Source organism: Gracilinanus agilis, chromosome 3 (genome assembly GCF_016433145.1).
Source record: "Gracilinanus agilis isolate LMUSP501 chromosome 3, AgileGrace, whole genome shotgun sequence".
NCBI classification, from domain to species: Eukaryota; Metazoa; Chordata; class Mammalia; order Didelphimorphia; family Didelphidae; genus Gracilinanus; species Gracilinanus agilis.
Window position 1 is genome coordinate 328,946,981 of NC_058132.1, and position 27,876 is coordinate 328,974,856.

The 27,876-nt window shown below is 35.6% G+C and overlaps 1 protein-coding gene across 1 annotated transcript in view; it reads left to right on the forward strand.

Moving 5' to 3' along the window:
* The window catches only part of DZIP1L (DAZ interacting zinc finger protein 1 like), a 63,730-nt gene that overhangs the window by 30,313 nt on the left and 5,541 nt on the right, over window positions 1-27,876 (forward strand). The window contains 10 exon segments of the mRNA XM_044669149.1: window positions 224-385; window positions 1,140-1,268; window positions 5,784-5,846; window positions 7,326-7,466; window positions 12,995-13,025; window positions 14,634-14,687; window positions 17,054-17,187; window positions 18,618-18,810; window positions 23,231-23,450; window positions 27,283-27,461. Of these exon segments, the coding sequence (XP_044525084.1) occupies window positions 224-385; window positions 1,140-1,268; window positions 5,784-5,846; window positions 7,326-7,466; window positions 12,995-13,025; window positions 14,634-14,687; window positions 17,054-17,187; window positions 18,618-18,810; window positions 23,231-23,450; window positions 27,283-27,461 (1,306 nt within the window).

Consider the following 27,876-nt stretch of genomic DNA (forward strand, 5'->3'; position numbering starts at 1 on the left):
AATTCCCATTTTGTTGAAGAAGAAACTATATGAACTATTGGTTTCAAAAAGGATTGGTGGCTTTGTGAGCTTTTCAGGAGCATATAATGCTGTATGATAGAGAGCTGTTTTGTGTATCCCCCAAACTGCCAGATGACTGATTGGGTACACAATTGGTGATCAATGTTTGTTCTAAAAATTGAATTGAAAAATACTTTCATATTATTTTTACTTCTCTTTTCAGGAAGCAGAGAATATTCGCCTAAGGGAAATAGAGGCAAAGAAAGAATTTGAGAAATGGAAAGAAGAGGAAAGGAAGAAGCTTTACCAGGAAATAGACGATTTAAAGCAATTGCTTCTAAATGAATTTAAGAGCGTTACCAGCCAGAACACTATGCTAGAAGAAGTAAGTTTCATAAAAATTTTACACTTTTTCATTTGGCTACATGTTTAACCTTTCCTCACCCCAATATTATATATAAAATAAATGTAATCTGCCATTGGAAGATTGTTAGGATCTACTCTTCAAGTGAATAAGGTATGGGGTAATATTGAGTATTTAAATTAATTCATATTATAAAATATTTTTAGAATAGTCACTCTATAAATTATAAGGGATTCAATTACTTGCTTACATATTGCATTTGCCATTAGAAGGTCAGCCCTGTGAAAGCAGGGGATTTGATTGTCCTTTTTGTCTTCATATATCCAGCATTTACCCTTTAGCAGTTTGTTGCTCTAAGGCTATGTTGGCAAACCTATGGCATGCATCCCAGAGAGGGCTGCTCCTCTTTCCCTTTCCACTTGTGCCTGAGGATATTTATTACTTCACCCTCTGCCCAGCAGTGCTTCCTTCCTCTCTTTTCTGGGATAAGGCAGGGGGCTCACATTCAGTGTGAGGGTTTCAGTTGGGGCACTTGGTCTCTAAAAGATTTGCCATCACCTCTCTAAGCTATTAGGTGTACACAGAAATGGAAGAGTGACAGATAAAAATTTTGTAGGCTGATAAAATATTTTCAAGCTTGAAGATCTGAAAAGTCAAATTAAAGGGTCCTTTTGTCTTCTGAAAGCTCAAATTAAAGCATCCTTTATACAGCCCAAGATGTGAAAGAGACGATTGCTATGAAATTTTAGTTTAAAATATGTATCAATCTCTTCAGAAACTACAAGCTTTGCAAACCCACACTGTAGTGGAGTCCTTTCTTGGAACACTGAAAGATGATGACTCTGAAGACCGACAAAAACAAGCAAAGGAGGTACAAGACATGAAGGAGAAGCTTGAACATCAGGTGAATTTTCCTCATACCTTTCATCTCTATTTCCAGTTTAGAGCCATTCTCTCTACCCCTAAAGTTATATTCTTTGTGTTGAATGAAAGAAGCAACCTATAATAATACACTTCCATGTATTTGTATCTCTAGTGCTTAGCACAATGTGTGGCACTTAAAAAGCACTTAGTTAATGTTTATTGATTTGTTGACTTTTAAGGTTTACCAGCCAACCCATAAATTTAAGAAAATGGAAGAAGTCACCTAGATTTGGAAGTCTTTAGGATGAACTCTGAGTTTACAAAAAGATTCTTCATCCATAGCAACAAAAACAATTAGTGAACTCATGTAATATTATTATATTATATATTATATTATTCTTATTTTGATTCCCCAAGTATAAGGGATTTTCCTCATAACATCACTTAATTTCAGAGTTGGGAGGGACCTCAGAAACTATTTGTTCTAATCTATTTATGAACAAGAATTCTACCACAAGAATATCTCTGCCACATAGTTACCTAGCCTTTGTTTGAAAACTTCTAATGAAGCTAAATCCTATTTCCATTTTTTGATAGCTATAATTATAAAAAAAAGTCTTCTTATATTATGCCTAAATTTGTCTCTTTGGAAAATCTACCCATTACTTCCGTTTTTACTTTTTGGGACCAAGCAGAAGAAGCCTAACTTCTCTTTTACATTATTACTTTTCAAATTATTTATAACATGATTCCTCTACTCTGAAAGAACTATTAGTTTTAGCCAAAGGTTCTAGACTATTGTGTGCTTTTTGAATTCTAAATTCATAATCCAGAATGTTAAATATACCTCTCAATTTTCTACCTACTGAATATTTCAGGAGCATAAAACTATCTTTAAAACTTTGTTAAAAATATTAAATAAGCCAAGGTCAAGAGAAGATTTTAAGGATATTTCACTATTGAGCTTATTTCAAATGGACAGTGAGCCATTAATGAGCCATTAATAAAGAGCCAAACCACTCTTTAGGTCTAGCCCAGTGATGGAGAACCTTTTAGAGACCAAGTGTCCATACTATACCCTCATGCTGCATGTGAACTGTTCCCTTATCCCAGACAGAGGAGGGAGGATGTGCTCCCATTTGCATGCTGGGCAGAGGGGCAAGTCATTTGAGAAATGTCCTCACGCATGATGGAGAAGGAGAAGGGAGCAGCCCCTCTGGCACACATGCTATAGGTTCGCCAACACAAGTCTAGCCATTCCACCCTAAATGTACTGTCATTAATTTATACCTCTCTACCTTATTCAAAAGAATACCATGAGAAACTATATAAAATAATTTTTTTAAATCTAGGAAACTATACCTATTGTGCCTCCTCCCTCCCTTCAGTGAAAAATGGAACTTTATGTGGCATGATTTATTCTTTATGAAATCATGTTCACTAACTGTCCTTATTTTTATTGACTTTTAGTAAATGAAATTATGTTTTTATTTCCATAGTTATATATGAATTTTAGAAGTCTTATATTTCCTAGCCAGTTAGCCCATATACATTCTGACCTCTAATCCATGCATTGTTGTTCAGTCATATCAGTTGTATCTGACTCTTTGTGGCTCCATTTGGAATTTCCTTCATAAAGATAGTGGTGTGGTTTGCCATTTCCTTCTTTAGTTCATTTTAGAGATCAGGTTTATACCCCAAAGAGATCATAAGGAAAAAGACATGTAAAAAAATATTTATAGCCATGCTCTTTGTGGTGGCAAAAAACTGGAAAACAAGGATATTCCCTTCAATTGGGGAATGACTGAACAAACTGTGGTATCTGCTGGTGATGGAATACTATTGTGCTCAAAGGAATAATGAATTGGAGGAATTCCATGTGAACTGGAATGACCTCTAGGAATTGATGCAGAGTGAAAGGAGCAGAACCAGGAGAACATTATATACAGAGACTGATACACTATGGTAAAAATAGAATATAATGGACTTCTGTACTAGCAGCAATTCAAGGATCCAGGACAATTCTGAGGGACTTATGAAAAATAATGCTATTCACATTCAGAGGAAGAACTATGGGAGTAGACACACAGAAGAACTGCTTGAACACATGGTTTGATACAGATATGATTTGGGATGTAGACTCTAAATGACTACCCCAGTGCAACTATCAATAATATGGAAATAGGTCTTGAGCAATGACACATGTAAAACCCAGTGGAAATATGCGTTGGCTATGGGGGGTTGTAGGTGGGGGGGGGAGAGAAAGAACATGAATCATGTAACAATGGAAAAATTTTCTATTAAAAAAAGCAAACATATGAGGAAACTGAGGCAAATAGGGTGAAGTGACTTGCCCAGGGTAGTGTTCATTTTAAACTGATACTCAGATAATTCAGTATTTTATTATTGAGAACAGAAGCATCAATAGGACAATAGTTCAAGAATTTACTAATTATTCTTCCTGCTATGGACATTAATATAGTACAAATTGAATGCTATATAGAAGATTGATCAGAAGTATCTATCTGTCCATAACAATTTATATTAGTCTGTTACAGATTCCCATTTATTTTTATACCTATCATGGGATAGGGTAGTTTTAAATTTTATTTTATTTCCTATCTTTTTTCAATTACATATAGAAACAATTTTTAACAATTTTTTTCTGACATTTTGTGATCCACATTTTCTCTCTGTGTCCCTCTTTCTATGCTCCCCTCTCTTCCTGAGATGATAATCTGATAAAGGTTATAGCATATATTACTATCATGCAATATATATTTCCAGATTCCTCATGTTGTGATATGATACATCTTATATACAAGAAGAAACTCATGAAGGAAATAAGGTGAAAAATAGCATGCTTCAGTTTGCATTCAGACTCTGACAGTTCCTTCTATGGCTGTGGATAGTATTTTTCATCATGTATCACTTATGGTTATTTTGAAACCTTGTTTTGCTGATAATAGTTTAGTCCTTTACAGGTGATCATTGTATAATATCTCTGTTACTGTATACAATGTTCTGGTTCTGCTTACTTCATTTTGCATCAATTCATATGTGTCTTCCCAGTTTTTTAAATTCCTCTGTTCATTATTTCTTATGGCACAATAATATTCCATCACAACCATATACCACAACTTACTTAGCCATTCCCCAAGCAATGAACATTTCCCAAGTTTCCAATTTTTTGCCACTACAAAAAGAACTATTATAGTATTTTCATATGTAGTATATGTCCTTTTCCTTTTTCATTGATATCTTTTGGATATTGACCTAGTAATGGTATTGCTGGATCAAAGGGTATACTTAGTTGTACGGTCTTTTGGGTGTAGTTTCAGGTTGCTCCCTAGAATGGTTGTATCAGTTCACAACTCTACTAACAGTGAATTAGTGACCCAATTTTCCCACATCTCCAGAATTTATCATTTTCCTTTTTAAGTCATGTTAGTCAATCTGATAGGTGTGAGATGATATCTCAGACTTGTTTTAATTTGCGTTTCTCTAATCAATAATGATACAGAGGGGCAGCTAAGCAGCACAATGGATAGAGCACTAGGTCAGGACAGGGATTCAAATCTGGCCTCAGACACTTCCTATCTGTGTGACCCTGGGCAAGCTACTTAACCTTGATTGCTTAGTTCTTGCCACTCACTCCTCTGTCTTAGAATTGCTACTAAGATAAAAGGTAAGGATTTAAAAAAATAGCAAGTAGGAGCATTTTTCACATGGGTATAGTTTTAATTTCTTGATCTGAAAACTTCTTGTTCATGGGATAGGACCAATTAAAGTGAATTAGTAAAGCTAGAGTCCAAGGGAGTGATTGAAAGTTACCTAAAAAGGATGCTATTTTTCCCTTGCTTATACTTTACCTGAAATAGTTTAGTCTCTTTAGCCTGATGTTATTCTATATGACTACTTTGTTTATGCCTGTTTTAGCTGTCATAGGTAAACTGTGATTTTATATGATTCAATTCTACATAAGAAGGACAAAAAAAGAAGTTCTGACATTCTGAGTCAATTAAAAATCAGTATGTTGGGATGATCTGATGTGGAAAAAATTTAGGAAAGCAGACAAAATTTGGGGTATTTATTTCAATCATCATCTCTTTGAAAGAGAAGTTTTTAATCTTTTTTTATGTGTGTCCTTTTTGGCAGTGTGGCAAAAATGATGCATTCTCCCCTTTTAGAATATTTAAAAAAAATAAACCCATTGCTTTCTGACTTAGTAACAACTCTAAGACAGAAGGAAGGGCATGGGCTAGACAAAGGGTGTTAAGTCACTTGCCCAGGGTCACACAGCTAGGAAGTATCTGAGGCCAGCTTTGAACTCAGGTTCTCTGGACTGTAGGCCTGGTCTTCTATCCACTTTGTGACCTACCTGAACCCCAGACATCTATTTGAAAATTCATAAATGGTTATACATAGGATTACACAGGGAACTGATTGTATTGAAATATGGTTATAAAAACAACACACTAAGTTCATGTAGTCCAGATTAAAAGCCTTTCCTCATAGATCAATAATTATTCTTCATATGCTTTTAAATTTCCAGAAATTAACATGGAAGAGAAAGTTAAGGGATCTGCAGGAAGAACATCTGGCAGAAAAGAAAAGGGTAAAGACTGTAATGAAAGTGGTCCAAGGTTTGTGATTATAGCACAGGCTTTCTGATTTATCTCCATTTGTTTACTTTCAAAACTCTCCCCCTGCCCTGACTCAGGTAGGTGATGTTCTACTAACAAAAGGGTTTGAGGATTGGATGTGGAAAAGGAAATTCAAAATGAAAAATTACTCATGGCTAAAGGCATTGTGAACCACAGGAACTCCAATCATACAGAAAGGTTGTAGCATAAGTTCACATTTCTCTTGGTCAAAGACAGCCTCATTAAGTGTGGTAAGAACAGTTGGAGTGACATGAATTGTGGTAATGCTGTTTTTTACTCTGAACAAACAACCTTTTCTATTTTTCAGTTGCTGTTCTTATCAAACTATCAATGGATATTCTAATTCTACTAGCCCCAGAAGCTCACCAGGGGATACAAATTTTATGGGAAAAAGTTGTTAATATTTCCTTATCAAAATTGGGGGTCAAGATGGCAAATACTTCAGACGAAGACAAACCAAGTATTAGTGGTATTTTTATGGGATTTATTTATACCTACAGAAATTTCTTGTTATCCTGAGTTCTTGTCTTTTAAAAACCCATTTTAACATAATTATATAGATCAGATAATGCCAAACTTCTACCCTTTAGCTTTCCATAATCTGTACTAAAACAGACTGTGGGCCAGATTTGTCTCAGAAGCTACACTTTCCTTACACTTAATATAGACAAATGAAGACTCTGAGGATTATATGATTGGAGGATTATATGATTATATGAGTTGACAAAGCCTTAAGCCTCGTAGTTATTTTAAAAGTTTATCTCTTTTTATTTCTGTTTTCCTTAGGTATGTACATACTTCCTCAAGGGAAAGCTGGTAGTGATACTGACCATACTGTTCCTCTTATTTGTCTCTATAGAGAAAACAAAAATATATTTTGCCTTCATTTGCAAATGAATATAACCACAGGCTATTTTCTCTAAGCTTATGAGAACATGGACTTTTATAATGCCTTGCTCCATTACACTCTGTGTAGATTATGTATTGAGTAGGATGAAGGGAAGCTTAAGCTAAGTTATTTCATGTATCTCTGCAAATCATTCATTATATTTATGTAAGGAAAGCTTTTGCTCATTGTGTTTCAGCTAACAATTCATTTCACTTTGTCAGAGCTGAAAAATAACAGTAATGTATTTGATAATGTCTTTAAAAATATCTATGACTTAATTGTAGTTATTACCTAAATGGCAGACTACTATTTGATATGCCATTTTATAAACTAGGTCCTGAGTTCACCTCAAAGAATCCATGACTATTTTATTGAATTGTACTTTTGTATTGTACTGTATTTTATTGAAATCTGTACTCCTCCAACAAGAGATTATTTTAGTCTCTTCTGGGCTGGAATCTCTTTGGACAACATTTTAATATGGGATGTGCTTTCCTAGAGCCCAGAGCAGAAATTTGACAGATGTCATTCTTCTCAACAGTTAAAGGATGAGAATGAGAGGCTCCGAGTTTCCCTATCTCAGGATCAACGCAAAGCTACAGACCATTTTCAGCGCCAAATGGATTCACTCAATGCCAAATGCCAAGAGCAGGCCAATATCATTAAGTCACAGGAAGAAATGGTATGTTCATCTTTTTCTTCTCTAGGCCAATTTCATTCAGGATATTCAATGCCAGTCTTAAAAAATGTTCTAATTGATACCTTTGTTATTACATCACTTTCATTTTCAAATACATTACCTTAATCTCCTTGCAGCAAGTCATCCCTTGCAACAAAGGATAAAAATGAAAGAGGAAAAAAAGTAGTTCAGCAAAATTCATCAACATATCAGTCGAATTTAACAGTATGTGCCATGTTCCATAACCATAGATGTCCATTCCACCTTTGCGATGAAGGTAGAGAAGCACTTAAAAAAAAAATCTCTTTAAAGCCAACCTTTTATTTACATTAGACTTCATAATTTAGGCCAGATTATTTTCTTCTTTAATCATTGGTTCCCATCTTATTTGCAAATTTTCTCTTGAAGAGGGAAATGAAATAGGATTGGAGGTCAAAAAACAGTACCTGGGAGAGATTTTTATCTTCCTTTATTCTAGTGATAATTTTTATCTTCAGTAGAAACTATTAGTAATGACTAAGAAAAGCACAAAAGCAAAAACAAGAACACTATGCTTATGTTTATTCCATTGTTTCTTAGGATGGTTATAAATAGTCACCCTTTTACATGCTATCAGATATCAATGAGGAACAACTGAATGTATACCAACACAAACACAATCTACTAATGTATTGATCATTGAGATTTTTAAAAATTGTTAGATACAACCAGCAGCAGGTGGTTCATTAATTAAGCAAATACAGTTGCTTCTTCCTTATTTTGTAAAAAATCGTTCTATCCAAAAATGTATTTTTCCCTAATTTGTCATTATGCCTGAAAATAGTACCTTTAGAGAACCACTCATGTATAATATTGAGAATTTATCAAGCAATCAAGCAATCACTTTGCTTGACTGTGATTTCAATAGTATGGCTAGTCCCTTGAATAGCAAAGATCTCAACTACTTGCTGTTACCTCATCCTATGCGAATCATGTATTTCTGTAAATCTGCCATTGGGAATCCCACCCCATCCCCCAAAGATGCCAGAGATTCCTGTGGTTCTGCTTCTTCTTCTCCTTTTTTTTTTAACCCTTGCCTTCTCTCTTAGAATTGATACTAAATAATGATTTTAAGGCAGAAGAGCAGTAAATGCTAGGCAATTGGTGTTAAGTGACTTACCCAAGGTTACACAGCCAGGAAGTCCCTGAGACTACATTTAAACCCAGGTCCATTCCCAGCCTTAGGCCTGCCTCTCTATCCAATGAGCCACCTAGCTGCCCCTCCTGTGGTTCTTTTAATATCCTAGTGTTATTAATATGACACTGCGGTTATCCATCCCCTCTTTTATTCTTCTTATTAACTGGCTTATCTTTTTCTGGCCATGACCTTGATGAAGATTTTTTTATGCAACTTCTCAAATGTAGTCGTTGTTATTGTTGTTGATGATAGCTAGCAATTTTATACAGTGTTTAAAAGTTTGCCAAGCACTTTACAAATATTATCTCATTTTATTCTCACAACAACACTTGAGAGATAGGTGCTATTGTTATCCCTAATTTATAGAGGAAATTGGGTCAGACAGTACAGCTTGTAAATGTCTGAGGCAGGGTTGGAGTTCAGGTCTTTTTCAAATCAAAGTTCAGCCTTTTCTCCATTGCTCCAACCTCTACCTATCGTGAACCTTTTCATTGACCTTTGGGTTACTTGTGATGTTGATTTTTTTGAGAGCATGGCATTCCATTGTTTGAAGCCATATAATATCTCTAGGAAAATACTGTTGATATGTTGATTTCTGGCATTGGACCTTTTAGAATTATGGAAAACAATGAGCAATCTTTCAGTTGTGATGTAATATGAGCTCATCTTCTTATTCATTTCTGCACTTAACTTTCTACCTGTAGAGACTGATGACAATAAACAAATGTACATAATGGGATATCGGTCCATTGGTCCATTGAATCATGTTAATGCATGGGTGATATACATTTTTCATCTACTTTGTATTTCTAATGTGGATAATAAAATTAACATCTTTCCCCCATTTAAAAATTTTACTGATGAATTTTTGTAGTGTTTTGTGGTGTTCTATATCAGATGTGAATAGGAACTTCTGAGATCCTCTTCATCAATAGGAAATCCTTTTTATGGTTGAACTCTTCGCAAGTCGCTTTACTTGACTGATAGGCAAGCAAATCATTCTCTATTTCTGATGTCAGTATCCAGTGGATTACTGAATGAAGCTATATGCGTATCTTTATCTTTTTCTATAACATCCATCATAGGATCTTGTACAGTTTTAACAAATGATGAGAGATACTTTGGGAAGGAGTTTCAAGATTATATTTGGTTATACTTCGTGGCAGCATGACATAGGAAGCTTGATGTAGAGCTAGGAATACCTGGATGTAAGTCTTGCCTCTGACACGTACACACTATGTTATCCTGGGCAAGCTAGTTAGCTTCTCAATGTTCTAAGTCAGAGGTATCAAACACAAGGCTCATGGGCTGCGTATACACCACAATGCTCCTGAGTATGGCTGAACCAGATGTTTTTGGGAGATATTTACAAAATAAATGAAAAAAGAATAAAACATAGATATATGAATATGTAGTTTTCTGAGTCAATATGCAGTGTGTAGGGGTCCTTATGTACGGTTTTGTGGATTCCATTGTGAGTTTGACACCACTGTTTAGGGTTAACTGTCTAAAGATATGTATTTCAGAGATGGTGTTGACATATTTGAAGAGGGAGTTTCCTATCCAAGAATTCCCTATACCAATGAAATCACATGTCCAATCCCTATCCCCATCTGCCTCTACTGAGTCCTATGTTAAAAACAAAACAAACACCATCACTGTCTGCTGAAACTGAAAAGATGTGGGCTTTGACAGAAAATTATCTGCAAAAGTCTATTTTCTTCTTATGTTTCTGTTAAGAATCACCATGATATGTATACGTTAACTTTTTTGTAAATATTTTATAAACATAGGAAGGCAGGCATATGGATCAATCATCATTGTATTGTTAGTCACCTTCTTGGTAGAAGCATCAGCTCTTGGAATCTTTCTCTCATAAGATATCTTGAAAATGGACTCCTGAGTACTTCTGAGGCAATATGACCAGAATCTCAGATTTCTTTTATGGATTTGCTCAGGCCCAGCCACTTTCTCACGTCAACTTTCTGTGCCATTGATGCTTTGTCACATAATACACTGGGCACTGAAGTCATAGAGTCCTAAGTGTGGTGGTTCTACTGTTTTCAATGATCAAAGTAGATGACTACAAAAAAGCAACAGATTGGGTCCATTTTGTATCTATTTATCATCCTTTTTTTGTTTCATTTACATACATCCTCAAGATCCTGTTGCTTAGCTACATCTCATAGCAAGTTCTCTGAATGTTTATTTTCTATTTAACTGCATTTTGCTATTTTTTGAAGCAGCATTACTTGTGAATTTCTCCAATGTTTTACAAAAGAACTTGTACTCTAAATAGTATTTTGTGATGGTTGCCATGCCTCATTGCTTGGCAAGGAACTAACAATTTGCTTATTGTGTATTATTTGGGGGTCCTCTCTTTCCTATTGGAGAAATATTTTCCAACAATTCTTCCCTAAGAATTAATGATAGGCAGGATCAATGTTATTTTTTTCCACTTTTTTTGGAGTTGATATGTATATAATGCTTTAAAATTAATAAAGCACTCCAACTATAAGAACTCTGTAAAGTAAGCTACTACAAAGTTTTGTTCATCCACATTTAATATATGCAGGAGGGGGAGGAACAAATATTTATATAACATCTCCTATGCACCAGACACTGCTAATAGGTGCTTTCTACAGTGGTGTTGTTGAGTTGTTTCAGTCTTGTCCACGTTTTTGTGACCCCATTTGGAGTTTTCTTGGTAAAGATAGTGAAGTGATTTGTCATTTCTTTCTCCGGCTCATTTTGTAGATGAGGAAACCGAGGCAAACTGGGTTAAGTGACTTGTCCGGGGTCAAACAGTTAGTAAAACTCTGAGGCTAGGTTTTGAACTCAGGTCTTCCTGACTTCTTGACTCCATGTGTAGCACTCTATGTGCTATGATGCCACTATGATGTCCACACAGTTCATTACCAGGTGGCAAATTTGCTAATGAGTCTCTGTTCTTAAATGGGAAGGACCCTGGACAACTAATACAGAATATATCACTTGCAGCAACCTTTCCAGCTTTTGCAAACCCAGAAACACTTTAATGCCGACATGAGGGAATAAAGTGTTACTTCTGTAGAGCATTTACCTTTTATTAAATGCAAATATCCCTAAGATATAGGTACTATATTAGGGTTTATTTATTCAACTCAATGATTAAATTTATTAATTGAATGATCCTATTATAATGCAAATTTCCCTGACAGAGGGCAGAGATTAAGTCTTATCACCTCTAAATACTTTAGCATGAATGATTTTATTCATTTATTGAAGAAGTATTTATAATAATTATTAAATGCTAACATTTATATAGTGCTTTAAGATTTTCAGAGAGATTTTAACATACTATTTCTCCCCGTGAAATGGATGTTATTATTACCTATATTTTACAGGTGAGAAACCTGAGGCTATAAGGGGTTAAGTGTCTTGCCCAGGGTCACATAGCTAGTTAAGTATTTGGAGCAAGACTTGAATTTAGGTCTTCCTGATTCTAAATCCAGATCTCTGTCTGATCATACTTCTATGTGCTACATAATCCACTCAGTCTTTCTAATTTTGCAGCCAAATGTAATCATATTTCTATGGAAGGAGATCTACTCTGAATGAGTTTTGATGGATGAACCCTTTCTCATTGGTGCAGTGGGAAACACAAAGAGTAGCTAAATTGAAGTAATAAGAAGTATGCTCCTAATTACCACCAATATGAAACTGATTTAATAATATTTTAGGGTTCATTGTATATGTGATTTTTATTCTTATTGTTGTTCTTTTGGGAATATTAGCTTATATGTGTATAGTTCTTTATAAGTAGTATATATATATATGTGTATATATATATATATTCACATATATAATAAAACTCTTACCTTCCATATTAGAATGAATACTGTGTATTGGTTCCAAGGCAGAAGAGTGGTAAGGGCTAGTTAAGTGGAGGTTAAGTGACTTGCTCAGGTCACACAGCTAAGGAAGTATATAAGGTTAGATTTGAACCCAGGGTCTCCTGTCTCTAGGCCTGGCTTTCAGTCTACTGAGCTACCTACCTGTCCCCTATGAATTGCCTATATTAAGGCAGTCAGGACAAATATCACTGTGCTCATGGGGCAGATGAATAAACTAGGCCTAAGGAAAATGAAGATACTAACTTAAAATCACATCGCTAGGAAGTGGTCAAAACAGGACTAAAACCCAGTTCTTCTGACTGCTGGGTTAGTGTTTTATTTCTTACTTATACAGAGCCCCTCTCTCTTATTTCCAGGTCTACTTTTGAGAAAACAGTTGCTCATAGCATAGCAAAAAACATTTATTTATAGAAGTCATACCATCTGCTTCTTATTTTCCTTGTTTTCAATTTTTACAGATTAAAAGGATGACTCTCAGAAAGGAGGAAGGTAAGTTTTTATGTTCTAAATGAATTGGAATTATTAGCCCCAATTATGATACTTAATATAGGGTCTTCCTCTACTCTCCCTGCCAATCACATCCTTAAGAAATCTAGGAAAAGTAATGACATCTTTAACATGTGGTAATAATATCTAACACCTAGTCTTTGGTTTTTCCAAATGAAATCTTTCATGTTCCTTGGACATATGCCCTAAGAACAAGGCATGAAATCAGAAGAAAAACAAATCATTTAAATCTAGTACAATCGGACTCTATATATCAACTTAGCAACTTTAATTTCCCTTGTCATTTTTCTAGTTAAGATCCATATCTCTGCCACTATCTGCCATGTATCACATTTTTATTTGGCTGAAATTTAGAGTAGAGAGGAACCACTCATGATGAGGTATAGCTTGCAAGGGAGCTTTAGTTTATTCTTATAATAATGTTAGGATGTTTTAATTTCTAAAATGGCATATATGCATAGATATAGCCTTCTAAACAAAGGCTCCCTGGGGGGGGGAAGTTCTCAATTTTTTTAAGCATAAAAGGATCTCTAGGTCAAAAAATATAAGAAACATCATATTATATACCACGCTATCTCTCTGCCTTCATGTTGTTTTTCCCTAAAACTTGTTTGCTCCTTGATGTCAGTTGTTTTCATTTTTGCCCTTATACTCCCAATACCTCACATAGAGTCTTGTACACAGTAATTTCTTAATAATCACTTCTTAAATTGGATTAGATTGTTTGAGAGCAGAACCATGAGCAAAGATAAAGCAACTACAGTGAGGTTATGCTTTTGACTTCCATATTCCTCAATTCTTTTTCTTTATTTTTATTTTATTATTATTTTTTAAAATTTTAAACCCTTAACTTCTGTGTATTGACTTATAGGTGGAAGAGTGGTAAGGGTAGGCAATGGGGGTCAAGTGACTTGCCCAGGGTCACACAGCTGGGAAGTGTCTGAGGCCGGATTTGAACCTAGGACCTCCCGTCTCTATATACCTGGCTCTCAATCCACTGAGCTACCCAGCTGCCCCCAATTCTTTTTCTTTAAAAAAAGTGAGCTCAAGAATAAGCTCACCTGCTATTTTGGTTTTTCTTTTGTTTGCTTTTGTTTAACAAAGCACTTGATACACTACTTTAAATCCTGTGAAATAGGCAGAACAAATATTTTACCCATTTTCCTGATGCCATGGTGCCATGAGGAACCCGCTTCTCAGGAAGCTGAAGGATTTCTTGACTTGAGATTTCTGAGCTACAGAAGGGCTAGAGCCACACTAAGTTTGATACCAATATGATGAGCCTCTGCAACCTGGGTGTTACCAGGCTGCTTAAGGATGGGCCAACTGGCTTATGTTGGAAACAGAATTGATTGGACTTTCCAACCAGATCAGCAGTGCAATTGGATCTGGGAGTGAATGCTGTATTTTTAGACTCCTTGTAAGGAAACTAAGGCTTATGACTTACTAAGATAGTAAATGAGAGAAGTGAGAATCAAAGTCAGTTTTTCTGGCTCTCAGAATGCTTTTCCCATTCTTCTACTCATCTCAGGGGAAAGTAAGTAGAAATGAATGTGGGATGGGCCACTTAACTATTTCTTTTCTTGATAGTGATCCACCAAATAGTAAAAGCAGAAGAAACAGAAGATTCTACTACACAAGAAGGTAGGAAAGTAATTTCCATGTGTTTTATTTATGTATTATATTAATAATGATGCCATATGTTATAGGCAATATAACATAATACATCTTATTTATATTGTTATGTCACAATACATTATCTTATGCTATATCATGCTACTTTGTATACTATGTTATATTATATCTTATTTTATATTATAGCTGCTCATATCAGAAGATAGTTTCAGAAGCACTTTTAGAGGAGTAGAATGGGGAATGCTATATCTGGTTTTCCTTACTCAGGGTGTGGCCTGCATGTGGATAATTGTATTTTAAAACAGACCTCTTTTTTAAAGTTCAGAATTATAATTTCCAGTCATTTCAAAGTAATAAATAAATGATCTCTATAGCTAAGTAATAGATCTAAAATAATAGAATAAGGACTCGACCTATTATTTCACTGATACAGAGAACTCTTAGATGAACATCACAAAGTTAATATGTTTCAGAAATGGAAATCAATTCCTGTATTTAAGTTATTGGATCTGGAGTCAGGAAGACTCAAGTTCAAATCTAGCCTCACACAGTTACTAACTATATGACTTTGGAGGAGTCATCTAACCTCAATTTCCTCCTCTGTGGAATGAGTATAATAACACTACCTATTTTTCAGGGTTGTTTTGAGGATCAAATGAGACAGTATTTGTAAAGTATTTGCTACATAAATGTAAGGTATTATTGTTTTTACAAAGCAAAACTACCTAGTGGTGCTTCTCAGGAAATAAAAGAAAAAAACATCAGACATCAGATTTTGAGGCATATGTAATCTTCCAAACATGTACCAATAGAAAAATTGAAGAATATTTAACATAATCTATTAATCATGCACAATTACTACCAGTTTCTCATTAAGCAAGCATAGTTCTAGACTTTAAAAAAATCAAACTTCACAAAATACATAAATTGGCAATGGGGAGAGTTTGAAGGGATAATAAGGATCGTTTTAGGGACAGGGACTAGACCTATGATTTCACTAACATGGTGAACTCAGGTCAAGAAACTCCCTCTACCAAGGCAATTGGTACCTTTCTGGAATTTATTATAGTCTTTGAGAGTTGCCTGCAACATTAAAAGAGACAGCTAACTTGTCCCAGATCACATATCCAGCATATGTCAGTGACAGGATTTTAACTCTAGTCTTCCTTGTTCCAAGGCCAGGTCTCTATCCACTTTGCTACACTTCCTCTCAAGAATCATTGTTAGATTTTTTAAAAAATTAGTTCTCCTTTGCATCTTGAACATATATGTCTGCATTTATGCCTATAATTACATATATTCATGAAATTGACATGTAACTATATGCATATATAGATGTAAAACATATTTTTATGTATTTTAATATAACATTTATGAGAATTCAAGTTACCTTTAACTTAAGGAATATAACTTTTGTGTAAAGAAAGATTATGGGGCAAATTTAATTCATATAGATACAAAGGGAATGCAAAGTAAAGGAATAATAAATTAAGGTGAAGTTAGGAAAGGTCTTAAGTATTACCCATTGCTCTTTGAGGTTGAATAAACTGAGAAAGACCCAGTTTTGATTGGAGCAAAGTGTCAGACCAGCTAGATCATGGGCAGCAGTTAGTCAAGACTGCTTATGTAAGGACTGCTAGAGAGAAAAGTCAGACGTAACTTGAACTGGAAAGAGGCAGAACATACATTAGCGTCCAAAACAATCAGTGATCTGGAAATATGAGTGGCAGGGTGGAGGCCAGGCATTTTATTAGTTATCACCGCACAGAGAAAAGTCAAAGATTCAGAAACTGGAAAATTAGTCGAAGTACGGTGGGACAAATTCCATTCAAAGGCAAGGAGGTATGAGAGAAAAGCAAGCTGTACATAACATAATCTCTGGTTTCTTGCACAGTTCTTTTTTCTCCCCGTTCTTCTCTATACATGAAAATATCCATTTATTGGCGTTTTAAAAATTCAGAACAAATGAATGAATGAATGAAAAGATAATTAACTAAAATCTGAAGTGAGGAATCCAGGAAGTTTGAGTTTGAGACATTGGCACCAGTGAATAGAATCCCCAAAGTGACTGAAATTCTTGGGTAGTGTTTCTTCACTTTTGGCCATCTTCTGCATTTTTTTCTGAATATGAGCCACATTGTGTTCAAATGTAAGTACATTAGGAAACTATAGCCAGATGTCTGTGTCAGAGCCTTGCATTATAGTTACCATTACAGAATAGTCCTTATCCCTGTGTTGCAGTTTGAAGAGTAACACTTTTGACGATAAAAGCATTCTAAAAGGGAGATGCCTGAGAATCTTAATGTAACCAGCAAATTAATTCGTTAAAAATAAATAAAAGGTTGGCTGACCTCAGTGATTTGATTGTGTTGCAGAGTTGGAAGATTCCTTAGATGGAAAGCAGAAGGTGTTGGAAGTGCTGAGAAGAAATCCTAACTTACTGAAACAATTCCGACCAATTTTAGAAGATACTTTGGAAGAAAAACTAGAAAGTATAGGACTAAAAAGGGCAAGTTTCTATGAGTCCAATACACTTTCATTTGCTGGGCCCTGTAATCAAGACATAAGATCTTGTATTACTGTATTATCTTTGACTATAATTAACACATTTGTTTAGCTTTAATAATAAGTACATATACATTTCAGTTAAAACTGAAAGCAAGAAAGGAAGAACAATTAGCATATTAACAAATATTAATGAATTGCATTTTGATTGGTTCACACATTTACTATTTAAAATAATTGCTTCAAAGCAATAGAATGGTGAAGTCTCTAGACTTGTTACTGGGAAATCTGCTCCTGTAATCAGTAGTGAAAGAAGAGTAATGACCAAAAAAGAAAAAAAAGACTAACATTTATGTAGTGTTTTAAAGTTTATAAATTGCTTTGGAAAATTAGCTCATTTTATAGTCACAACAACCTGGGAAGGTAGACATTTGTCTAGGGACCTATAGTTTGTCAATGTTTTGAGACTGGATATGAACTCTGGTCATCTTATTCCAGTTCCAGCACTTTCTTGTGCCATATTAGCTTCCTCTTTGGGAGTTTGTAGATAGTGTTGGATCTGGAGCCAGGAAGACTCATCTCACTGAGTTCATATCTGGTTTCAGACACTTATTAGCTGTGTGATCCTGGGCAAGTCAATTAACTCAGTTTGCCTCAATTTCCTCATTTGCAAAATGAGCTGGACAAGGAAATGGAAAATCACTCCAGTATCTTTGTCCACATAACTCCAAATGGAGTCATAAAGAGTTGAATATGAATGAAAATTGCTGAATGACAAAGCTGACTCTTTAAATAGTGGCTAGAGTGTGGTTCTTGGAGTTAGATCTGCATCCAAACCTTATCTTAGCAACAATTGTGTGAAAATGGGCAAGTCATTTGATATTTTTGAGTTTTAGTTTTCTCAGTTATAAATAAACATAAAAACACTACCATACAGGTCTGGTGTGGGGATCAAATGAGAAAAACTATGCAAAATGCTTTACAAACTTTAAAGATATATATAATAAATATGTCAGCTCTTTTTTTATTTTACATATACATTTTTACCAATTTCCACATGTCTTCGAATTTATATTATCCAAATTGTCTCACTCCCTCCTTTCCTCCCCTCTCCTAGGGCTGGCAAGCAATTTAATTGGGTTATCCATGTATTAACACAAAACATTTTACCATAGTGTCCATTTTTGTAAATAAATAATCTTATAAAACCAAAATTCTAAAACATATACCCAAATAAACAAGTGAAAAATCATATGCTTTAATTTGCATTCCTATTTCAACTTTGGAGGCAGATGGTATTAGTTCTTATTATTGTTATCATTATTCCTAGTGGCCTGAAAAAAGATATTAGAATTAAGACTAAAAAGAAGGAATAAGAGAGCTATCTTGCTGATACAGATTCTTACTGGTATCTATCTATTTTGTCTGCTTTAGGGTACAAAGGGAATTTCTGATCAGACTTACAGAAATCTGGAAGTAATGTTAAAAGCCCACCGAGAACAGAAGTCCAAGAGGTTTTCTGAATTCTTGAAACTAAGAGACAAGCTTATTAAGGAGGTTGCTCAAAAAATTGGTCAAAGGCAGCAGAATGATAGCATATTGTTACAGCCTGTTAATGTGGCTACAGGTAAGTAGGTGGGGAATTGTGTTTGGGGACCTCTGTGTATGAAACATTTGAAATTCCATCTGGTGCACATCAATATTTGTAGAACTTGAGGATATGGAATAATAGAATTGAAGGATCCCTAAAGACCATCAGATCCAAATCCCTCCTTTTACAGATGAGATAGCCAATGCTTAAACAAATTAAGTAACTTGGCTAAGATGATAATTTACTTCTTCTCCTTAGTGTGAGAATCATGGAATTTTAAAATTGGGATAGTTCTAGGCTTAGAGAATTCATCTTACAGAGGGGAAAGCTGAGATCCAGAGAAGGAAGTAACCTGATCAGTGGGGCAGGTAGGTGGTGTCACAGTGCTCAGAGCACTGAACCTGGAATTAGGAAGACCAGAGTTTAAATCCAGTCTCAGACACTAGTTGTGTGACTCTGGGCAAATTACTTAATTCCTGTTTGTCTCAGTTCTCTCATCTATAAAATGGGGATAATAATAACACCTATTTCTCAAGGTGGTTGCTAGGATGAGATAATAATTGTAAAGAACAGCATATGGCACAGAGTAGGTGCTATATAAATGTTAGCTCTTATTATTTATTGTTATTATGATATAGTTAGGATTTGAACTCAAGTCTTCTGATTCCCAAATCAGTTACTCTTTGCATTTCACTATCATGCCTTACTCCGTTGTCCTATACTACCTTCCTCATAAGTTTAAATTCTGGATCTTCAAGCAGAAAATGTAAAAAAAAAAAAACAAAAACAAACCTCTCTTGCCATTTCTTAACTACAAGATAAATATTTGAGGCTCAATCAGTGATACTATCTCCAATTTTTGTAGGGATCCCTTTAATGCAGGAACTTCTTGGGTAGTGTTTGTTACTATGCAAATTAGGTCTGGCTAATGAGCTCTGGACCTGAAGGCTTTTGGAAAAGGTGAATTTGATTACAAATAGACAATAGGATGCTCAGTTCTTATAGCAAGAAATACTTCTAATTATTTCCTAATTCTGCTATTGGAAAAAACATCTTAAGAATTAAGTAACTGGGGGTCAGTTAGGTGGCTCAGTGGATTGAGAGCTAGGCCTAGACTAGATGGGAGGTCTGGTGTTCAAGTCTGACCTCAGACACTTCCTAGCTGTGTGAACCTGGACAAGTCACTTAACCCCCATTGCCTAGCCCTTACTGCTCTTCTGTCTTGGAAACAATACACAGTATTGATTGTAAGACAGAAGGTAAAGGTTAAAAAAAGAATTAAGGAATTATTTTTATTTACTAATGTATTTAGGGTACCTCTTAGATTGTTAGCCATTTCCTAATCAATGAGCACTTAGTCTGTTCAAAAGTAGTTATGTATATTGTTATATGTTGGGTTTTTTCTTTCTGTTCTTGACTTTCTTGGGTCTGGAAGGTTAAGCTATACTCCTGCTTATAAATAAGTTCAATCTAATTCATTGCAGATGGGCATGATCTTATTCTATTCTTTTGAAAGCCCAAGAAAAGAATAGTTTTCTTTCTCTTCAGGTAAATATTTTCAGTATATAATTCTCTCAGGAAATTTTTTATTTCTCATCTAACTTTCCTATTTTGATTCTTCTCCAAATCCTCCATTCTTTCTTGCATGAAGGCAGAAAATGATGGTCACCATTCTCTAGGCTTCTGAGTAAAGAAAGCGGTGTCCCTTTTAACTGCTAATCCCTTCCTCTTCTTTATCTTCTGTCCATTAAGGATGGTAGGAGGGTCCTTTATTCTCTCTTTCTTACCTTCCATTGTAAGTTTCCCTAATTCAGCTAGGTCTCTGTGGTATGTGACTTAATTTGTGTTGTATTTCACAGTAGAAATCCCATATCTCTGATCTATCTGCCCTAAACATCTTTCTCTGGTTTCTGAGTTTCTCCCTCAAAATATACCCTAAACATTTCTCTTTCTTGGTCCTCACAAAAGTATATTTTGTCATTATTCCCTTATGCTGCCAGTTTAAGTCCTTTCCCTTGAACCGTGTCTTGTCTATGTTTTCAGGATCATCTCAAATCCTTCCTATTAGCTTTTATTTTCTTGTTCAATCATGTCCAACTCTTCATGACCTCCATTTGGAGATTTCTTGGCAGAGATACTGGAATGGTTTGCCATTCCCTTCTCCAGATCATAGGGATAAGGTAATTGAGGCAAATGGAATTCAGTGACTTACCCAGGGTCACACAGCTAATAAGTGTCTGTGGCTGGATTTGAATTCAGTAAGATGAGCCTTCCCAATTTCAGGTTCGGCATTCTATCCACTGAATTACCTTTTATTTTCTACCACTACCCTAACCCACACTGATCTTCCCTTTCCTTAGGACCTAAAGCATAAAAAAGGACAGTACTTGTATAATAACAATTTGATAATAACACCCAGAACATGACTCAAGAAATGATTGGTGAATTGAATAGTATTCCACATTGTGTTATTCTGTTTCTTGTTCAGGAGTCTTGTTACCTAGGTCCTGAGTGAACCAGAGAGTGTGTTGCCCTTGTCATCCCCGCCTTAGGGCTTGGAACAGAGCTAGATGCATTAGTAGGGAAAGGAAGGGAATAAACATTTAGATAGTGTCTACTATGTGTTAACCACTTCTACACATATAATTTCAATGAATAGTAGGTACTCAATACATACTTATTGTTTGACGTAATACCCTCTTGTCCCCAAGTTAGTATTTTTCTCACTTTCCTGTTATTGTGAGCTTTTCTGTTTCCCATCTTTCTCAGAAAGATCCTGCTTCTGGGTAGATGTGCTCTTTTACAATTCAGCATTTGACCTTATTGAATTTTACAACAGTAAGAATAGAATAGACAAGTTCACCATGAAGATGCTCAGTATTTGAGTTTTCAGCTTCTCTGTCATGGAAATCTCAGCAGACACATTTGGCTCTTAGACTAGGCAGTATTCCTTAGACCTCTTGTAGAAAGAGGGTTTTCCTGCACCCTCGACCCAAGTAACTCAATCAAGAAGACAGGCTTGAATGATGAAGAGTGTGTGTGTGTGTGTGTGTGTGTGTGTGTGTGTGTGTGTACACATTGTTGACCTGGGTGGCCAGAATTCCTGGGAATGTGTCTTGGGCCACAGCTAGAGTGACTTAGGTGTAAAAGGAGGCAATGCTATTTCTTGTTTACTTTTTATATTTTATTCTCTAGAATTTCTTCAAAGCATGCTGCCCTTTGCCTAGGTAGATGCTGCCACCTAGCGTCTTAACTGGAATTTTTTTTTTTTTTTTTTTTTTTTTTTTGCCAAATCTCTTAAAAATCATTTTAAAACAGAGACATAGTCTATTTCGCAAAGCAGGAATTCAGGAATTCTGTGGCATAGAATGAGAGAATCTTAAAGCCAGAAAGGCTGCTAGTGATCCTCTAATCTCTCATTTTACAGATGAGATAACTGAAGACCTGAGAAGTTAAATTACTGAAGGTTATATCATTAGTGCTAAAGCCACAACTAGAACCCAGGTCTTCTGATCATGATCAGGGGTATTTCTATGACATCTTAAAGCCTTAACTTAGTAAGAGAATTCTCAGGCTTCTTTCAATTAAAATGGGGGGAAGAAGCCTGTTCTTAAGGTTTGAGTGAAGGGAAATGAGATGTTAAGTGTTTAAAATCTCTTGGTCAAAGGTATGTTTTCTCTATTCCTGTCCTTTCTTTTTCTTGTCACTGTTTAGTTGTTTTCAGTCATGTCTGACCCTTCTTGACAGTTTTCTTGACAAATATACTGGAATGGTTTGCCATTTTCTTCTCCAGTTCAATTTAAAGATGAGGAACTGAGGCAAAGAGGATTAAGTAACTTCTTCAGGGTCATATAATTAGTGAGTATCTGAGGCCAGATTGGAACTCTCAAAGATGGGTCTTCTTTACATTAGGCCTGGCCTTCTATCCACATTACTCTAATACTCTGAGGATCAATGATTTCTTCAGATTGATATATACTACTTTTCTCAGTAGACAATCTATTTTTTTACAAATTAATTTAGTTCAGTTAAATCTGTACTATGAATCTATTATAGATGAAGGAATTTGTTTTATTGAGGATGGAATCATATCATTTTAGAGCTAGAAGAGAACTTGGAGATCATCTAGTCCACCTTCATTTTATAGATGAAAAAATTGAGGGTCTGAAAGGGGAAATGACTTACCCAGAGATACTAGCTAGTGACAGAGTTGGGACCAGAACCTTGATTCTCCAACTTCTAATCTAGTGGTCAATATTCTCAAGAAGTTTGAGAAAATATTAAATATTTCTATGTGACTTGGCTGTATCTGAGATTCTCTCCATTTTTTTTTTCAAAATTTTCATTCCTAATATTCCAGCCAATATTTTTGCTTTCATTTGAGAACACTTGTTGGGGATGCCATTTGTGGTTCATTCGAGTATGTGTTTATATTCAGACCTATTTGTTTCTCTAGTCAAAAGTCAGAGGAGCCCACTGCCCAGAAGAGAAGTTCAGCAGAAGTCCAAAACACTTCGAGTGGAGTCACAGTCCCAACAAACAGCATCACCAATGCTCAAAACACCACAGAGCAAAGTCAACCACAGCCCTGCCCCACCAGAGATACCAGTTCCAACTCCACGAAGCAAAGTTCCTGGGCCCCCTGGTCCTCGTGCTTCCCCTGGGCCTGGGCTGAGGTAAGACTCAAGTTTCATAGCTACCACTAATGTTTTTTCTGTGGTAACCACATGCTTAAATATACTCTTTTGTTCACTTTCAGATTTTTCCTTCTGGAACTTAAATACACCCCTCAAATGTGCTGGCAAATGCTTAACATTAGGCTCTGAGTGTAATAAATATTCAACACATTCTTTCAGGTTTTATCTGCATCATTAACATTTTCTCTAACACTTTCTAAGGTCTAGACAATCCACAAAATTGGAAGTCAAGCCCTGATTTGCAGTTGAGATATATATACTGAACTGAAAATGTATTGACTCCCACACAGGGAACTAGTTTGAACTGTCTTTAGCATATACCTCCCTAGAGGTAGATTGATAATTAACAGTATTTAAAACATAATATAAGCATAGGATCTTGGCTCACTTTTTAAAAATGTGGATCTGGGATCCTTGATGATGGAAAGTTATTTTCAAATGTATATGAAATTTAACAAAATAGTAAGAAAACTATCCTGCTTATTTTGTATCCTCTTCTGAAATATCTTTTATAGGTATACAATTTAGTCCATATTTGACTTTGGAAAAATGCAAATTATCTCAAATGTTCTCAAGCTTCTTTTTAAAAATATATTTTATTTTTACCAATTACACATAAAGACAATTTTTACATTCTTTTTCAAAAATTTTGAGTTCTGGGAGGCAGATAGGTGGCTCAGTGGATTGAGAATCAGACTTAGAGGCAGGAGGTCCTGGGTTCAAATCTGAACTCACATATTTCCTAGCTGTATGACTCTGAGGATGTCGACTAACCTCTGTTGCCTAGTCCTTACCACTCTTCTGCCTTAGAACCGATACATAGTACTGATTCTAAGTTGGAAGGTAAAGGTTTTAAAAATAAATAAAAAATTTTGAGTTCTTAATTTCCTCCTTTCCTCCTGTTCGTTTCCACCCCACCTAAGATGGCAAGCAATTTCATATAGCTTCTACATGTGTAGTTATGCGGAATGTATTTCTATATTAGTTGTGTTGTAAAAGAACACACAGACCAAAAAAAAAAAAAAAAAAGAAAAAAGAAAATCAATTTGCCTTAGTATGCATTTATACTCTATCAGTTATTTCTCTGGAGGTGGATAGCATTTTTCATCTTAAGTCCTTTGGAATTGTCTTGGATCATTGTATTGCTAAGAATAGCTAAGTCGTTCATGTTTTAATCATTGTACAATATTGTTACTGTGTACAATGTTCTGGTTCTGCTCACTTCAGTTTGCATTAGTTCATAAGTCTTTCCAGGTTTTTCCAAAATCATCCTGTTCATCATTTCTTACAGCACAATAGTATTCTATCACAAACATATATCATAACTTTGCTAGCAATTCCTCAGTTGATGGAACCTGTAGAAAATATAGGTAAATAATAATGGAGACACCAGGGATGTTAAAATAGAATCTAAATAGTTGTGGGTACACACACTGGGTTTTAGGAGAGACAGGACCTGGACAGGGAGCCCAGAACAGCTAAGCTGCTCCTAACTGACAAAATGGCTGTTGATCAACTGTCACCCTGGGCCAGAGGCTTTGAATCCAACAGACAAGGTAAAGGTTATAACAGCTTTAATTATGTTTAACTAAAAGGTGGGAAAGGGATTCTATATTTAAAATCTAAAGGGCAAAACCACAGGGCAAGGGGAGGACTTATTTCTACACTAATCTAAGTGATCTAACAGGCAGGGCCCAAGAAGCAGTGCAGTCTCTGGGAGCTGATTCAAGCCTGGTGCCAGCCAGACTTGAACAGCACAGCTATGGATCAGAGGGGTGGCTTTGAGGGTTCTCACAGTTTTCCAAAGAGGTTCACAGGATGCCATAATTCTAGGTAGTCCAAGATACCAAGAAGAGTGAGTGAATTTGAGGTGCTGTCCACCAGGTCTCAAATTCCTCCTCTGCTTGGTTCTGCTCTGTAGGTCTTCTCCTCTTTGTTGGAAATCCACCTATGCTCAGGATCCCAAGGAAATCAGGAAGCAGGGTCTGAGATCTCCCTGGGCTGGCAACAGTTTGCCCACCACTAATGGAGTCTCTCTCTCAGGGCACACACACTTCCTCCTCCTTCATTCTATCCTAGAATGCTCGAGGCTTCCTGCTAGGTCAACCTTAATACTCAATTAACTAACTAATCTTCTTCACAACAAACCCAAGCTTCTTATAAAAGCAAAGGCTCATCTTTGTAATATTAATAGAAATTAATTAAAAGAAATATATGAACAGAACATGTCCAGGCATGTAATAAGGGTAGGATTTGAAGTTCAGTATTCCTGATTTCAAGGTTAGGTAAAAAGGAAAGAGGGAAGGGATGTATTGGCGGGGCTCATGTTTTTACATTGTAGAAATTTTGGATACATTGATTCCTCTAACCCCTTCTTTCCCCTCCCTCAGAACTGATCTCTCCCTTCTAATAACAAAGAAAAATTGAGCAAAAATAATTCATACAGTGACTATGCCCAACAACATAGTCAACATTCTGCGCCCCCCCAGCCCCATTTTTCTCATTTTTTCTAATAAGAGGTGGGAGGCATATTTCATGATTTATTCAGATTAAGAATGGTCACGAAAATTACTCATAGTATTAGTAATGATGATGATAGCTAGCACTATTATTTATAAGGTTCACAAAGCAATTTGCATATGTTATATGGTCCTCACAACAATTGTGGGAGGTAGGTGCTATCGTTTCTCTCATTTTACGGATGAGGAAACTGAGGCTAAGAGAGGTTAAGAACATAGAAGTAAATATCTGATGCTGATGCTAATAATGTAGACTAAAATTCCAGTTAACCATACCCTATGAAGTTGTCTATAATTAACCTATAAAATCAGTCTGGGGCTAATGTATCTGAACCGAATAGCTTATTGAATTTTCAGGAGGAGTCCAAACAAGAGAACCAGTTCAAACATCCTTCAGAATGGGGAAGTTCTTAGAAAATTTGGTTCCCTTGATGACTTTTTCCTATGGATTTGTGTTTGTGCTCTCTTGTGTTCTGTGTTCCCCTGGAGAAGAACTTGGGTAGTTTTTGCTTCTGGGATATTTGCTAAAACAAAGCTCATGTATTCTTAGTCTACTTCAAGAGAAGCAGTGTGTTCAGAACATGGGAGGTGTTACATAATTTGCAGCATTGTGCATAGTTCTTAGTGACACATTTTAGAAAAGATATTTACAAATTGGACTTTGTATAGAGGAGGACAGCCAAGACTTTGAGGAGATTCTAGAACATGCCACATGAGGATTATTTGAAAGTATTGGGGATGTTTGGTTCAGAAAAGAGAAAACTTGGAGTAATATGTTCATTATTACTTTGAATATTTGAAAATTGCTTATTCAGAAGAGGTATTAGGCCTTTTTACTTGGTAACCTTCACCTGTTACTCTAGTTATGAGGCTAAATAGGAGAGACTTCCTGTCAGCTAGAGCTCACCAGGTGTGTAATGAATGGCCTCAGCAAGTTAGTTCTACTTCATTGGAGATCTTAGGATGCCCACTTGGGTATGTTATAATGGCAATTTCCTCACTGGCATGAGTTAGATTGCAAGGCCATTGAGATCTAATTCAACCCAATCCAATAAACATTTATTAAGCTTCTACTACATGTAAGGTACTGGGGGATAGAGAGATAAAATGAAAAAAAAAATCTGCCCTCAAAGAGCTTATATTTCTTTCCATACCTTTCAGTCTTTGATACTTTCTAGCACATTTAACCTTCCAGAATATTTTTGCACTTTTTTCATTTCACTTATATTTAAAATGTTACTCATGTTCATATAGAAATGAAATTACCTTATACCTATATTTGAATCTTTTAGCACTCCACCTTTCACATCTGAAGATGATTCAGAAGGAGATCGTATTTCCCATCCAAATCTTCAAGCTCCTTCTAGGTTGGATGTTAGAGATGACAATGATTGGGATTGGTCTGATACTGAAACCTCTGATGAGAAAGTCCCTAAACCCATGGAAAGTTCTGGTGGAATAGCTTCCACAGGTGAGTACTTTTTACTTGATTGGTGAAATATGAAGACCCAGATTTATATGGCTAATTTAAATGTCCTTTGTTTTCTTTATTATTTTTTCTTTGATGGTGACATCCTTTACAATATATGAGACAGAGATAGAAATCAATATTATTTTCTGATAATTCCATAGGTTAGCAGGAAGACCACAGAAATCCATTGGTATTTTATCTAACTATACTATAAAGCCCAAATCATGCAGCTCAATTGCTTAATTAGCCTTCAGAAATTTATTTAAAATAGATTAGCTCTGGGTAGCTATAGACTATCTGAAAGAAAAAGGATTTTCTACCTTCCTTCCTTCCTTCCTTTCTTCCTTCCTTTCTTCCTTCCTTTCTTCCTTCCTTTCTTCCTTCCTTTCTTCCTTCCTTTCTTCCTTCCTTTCTT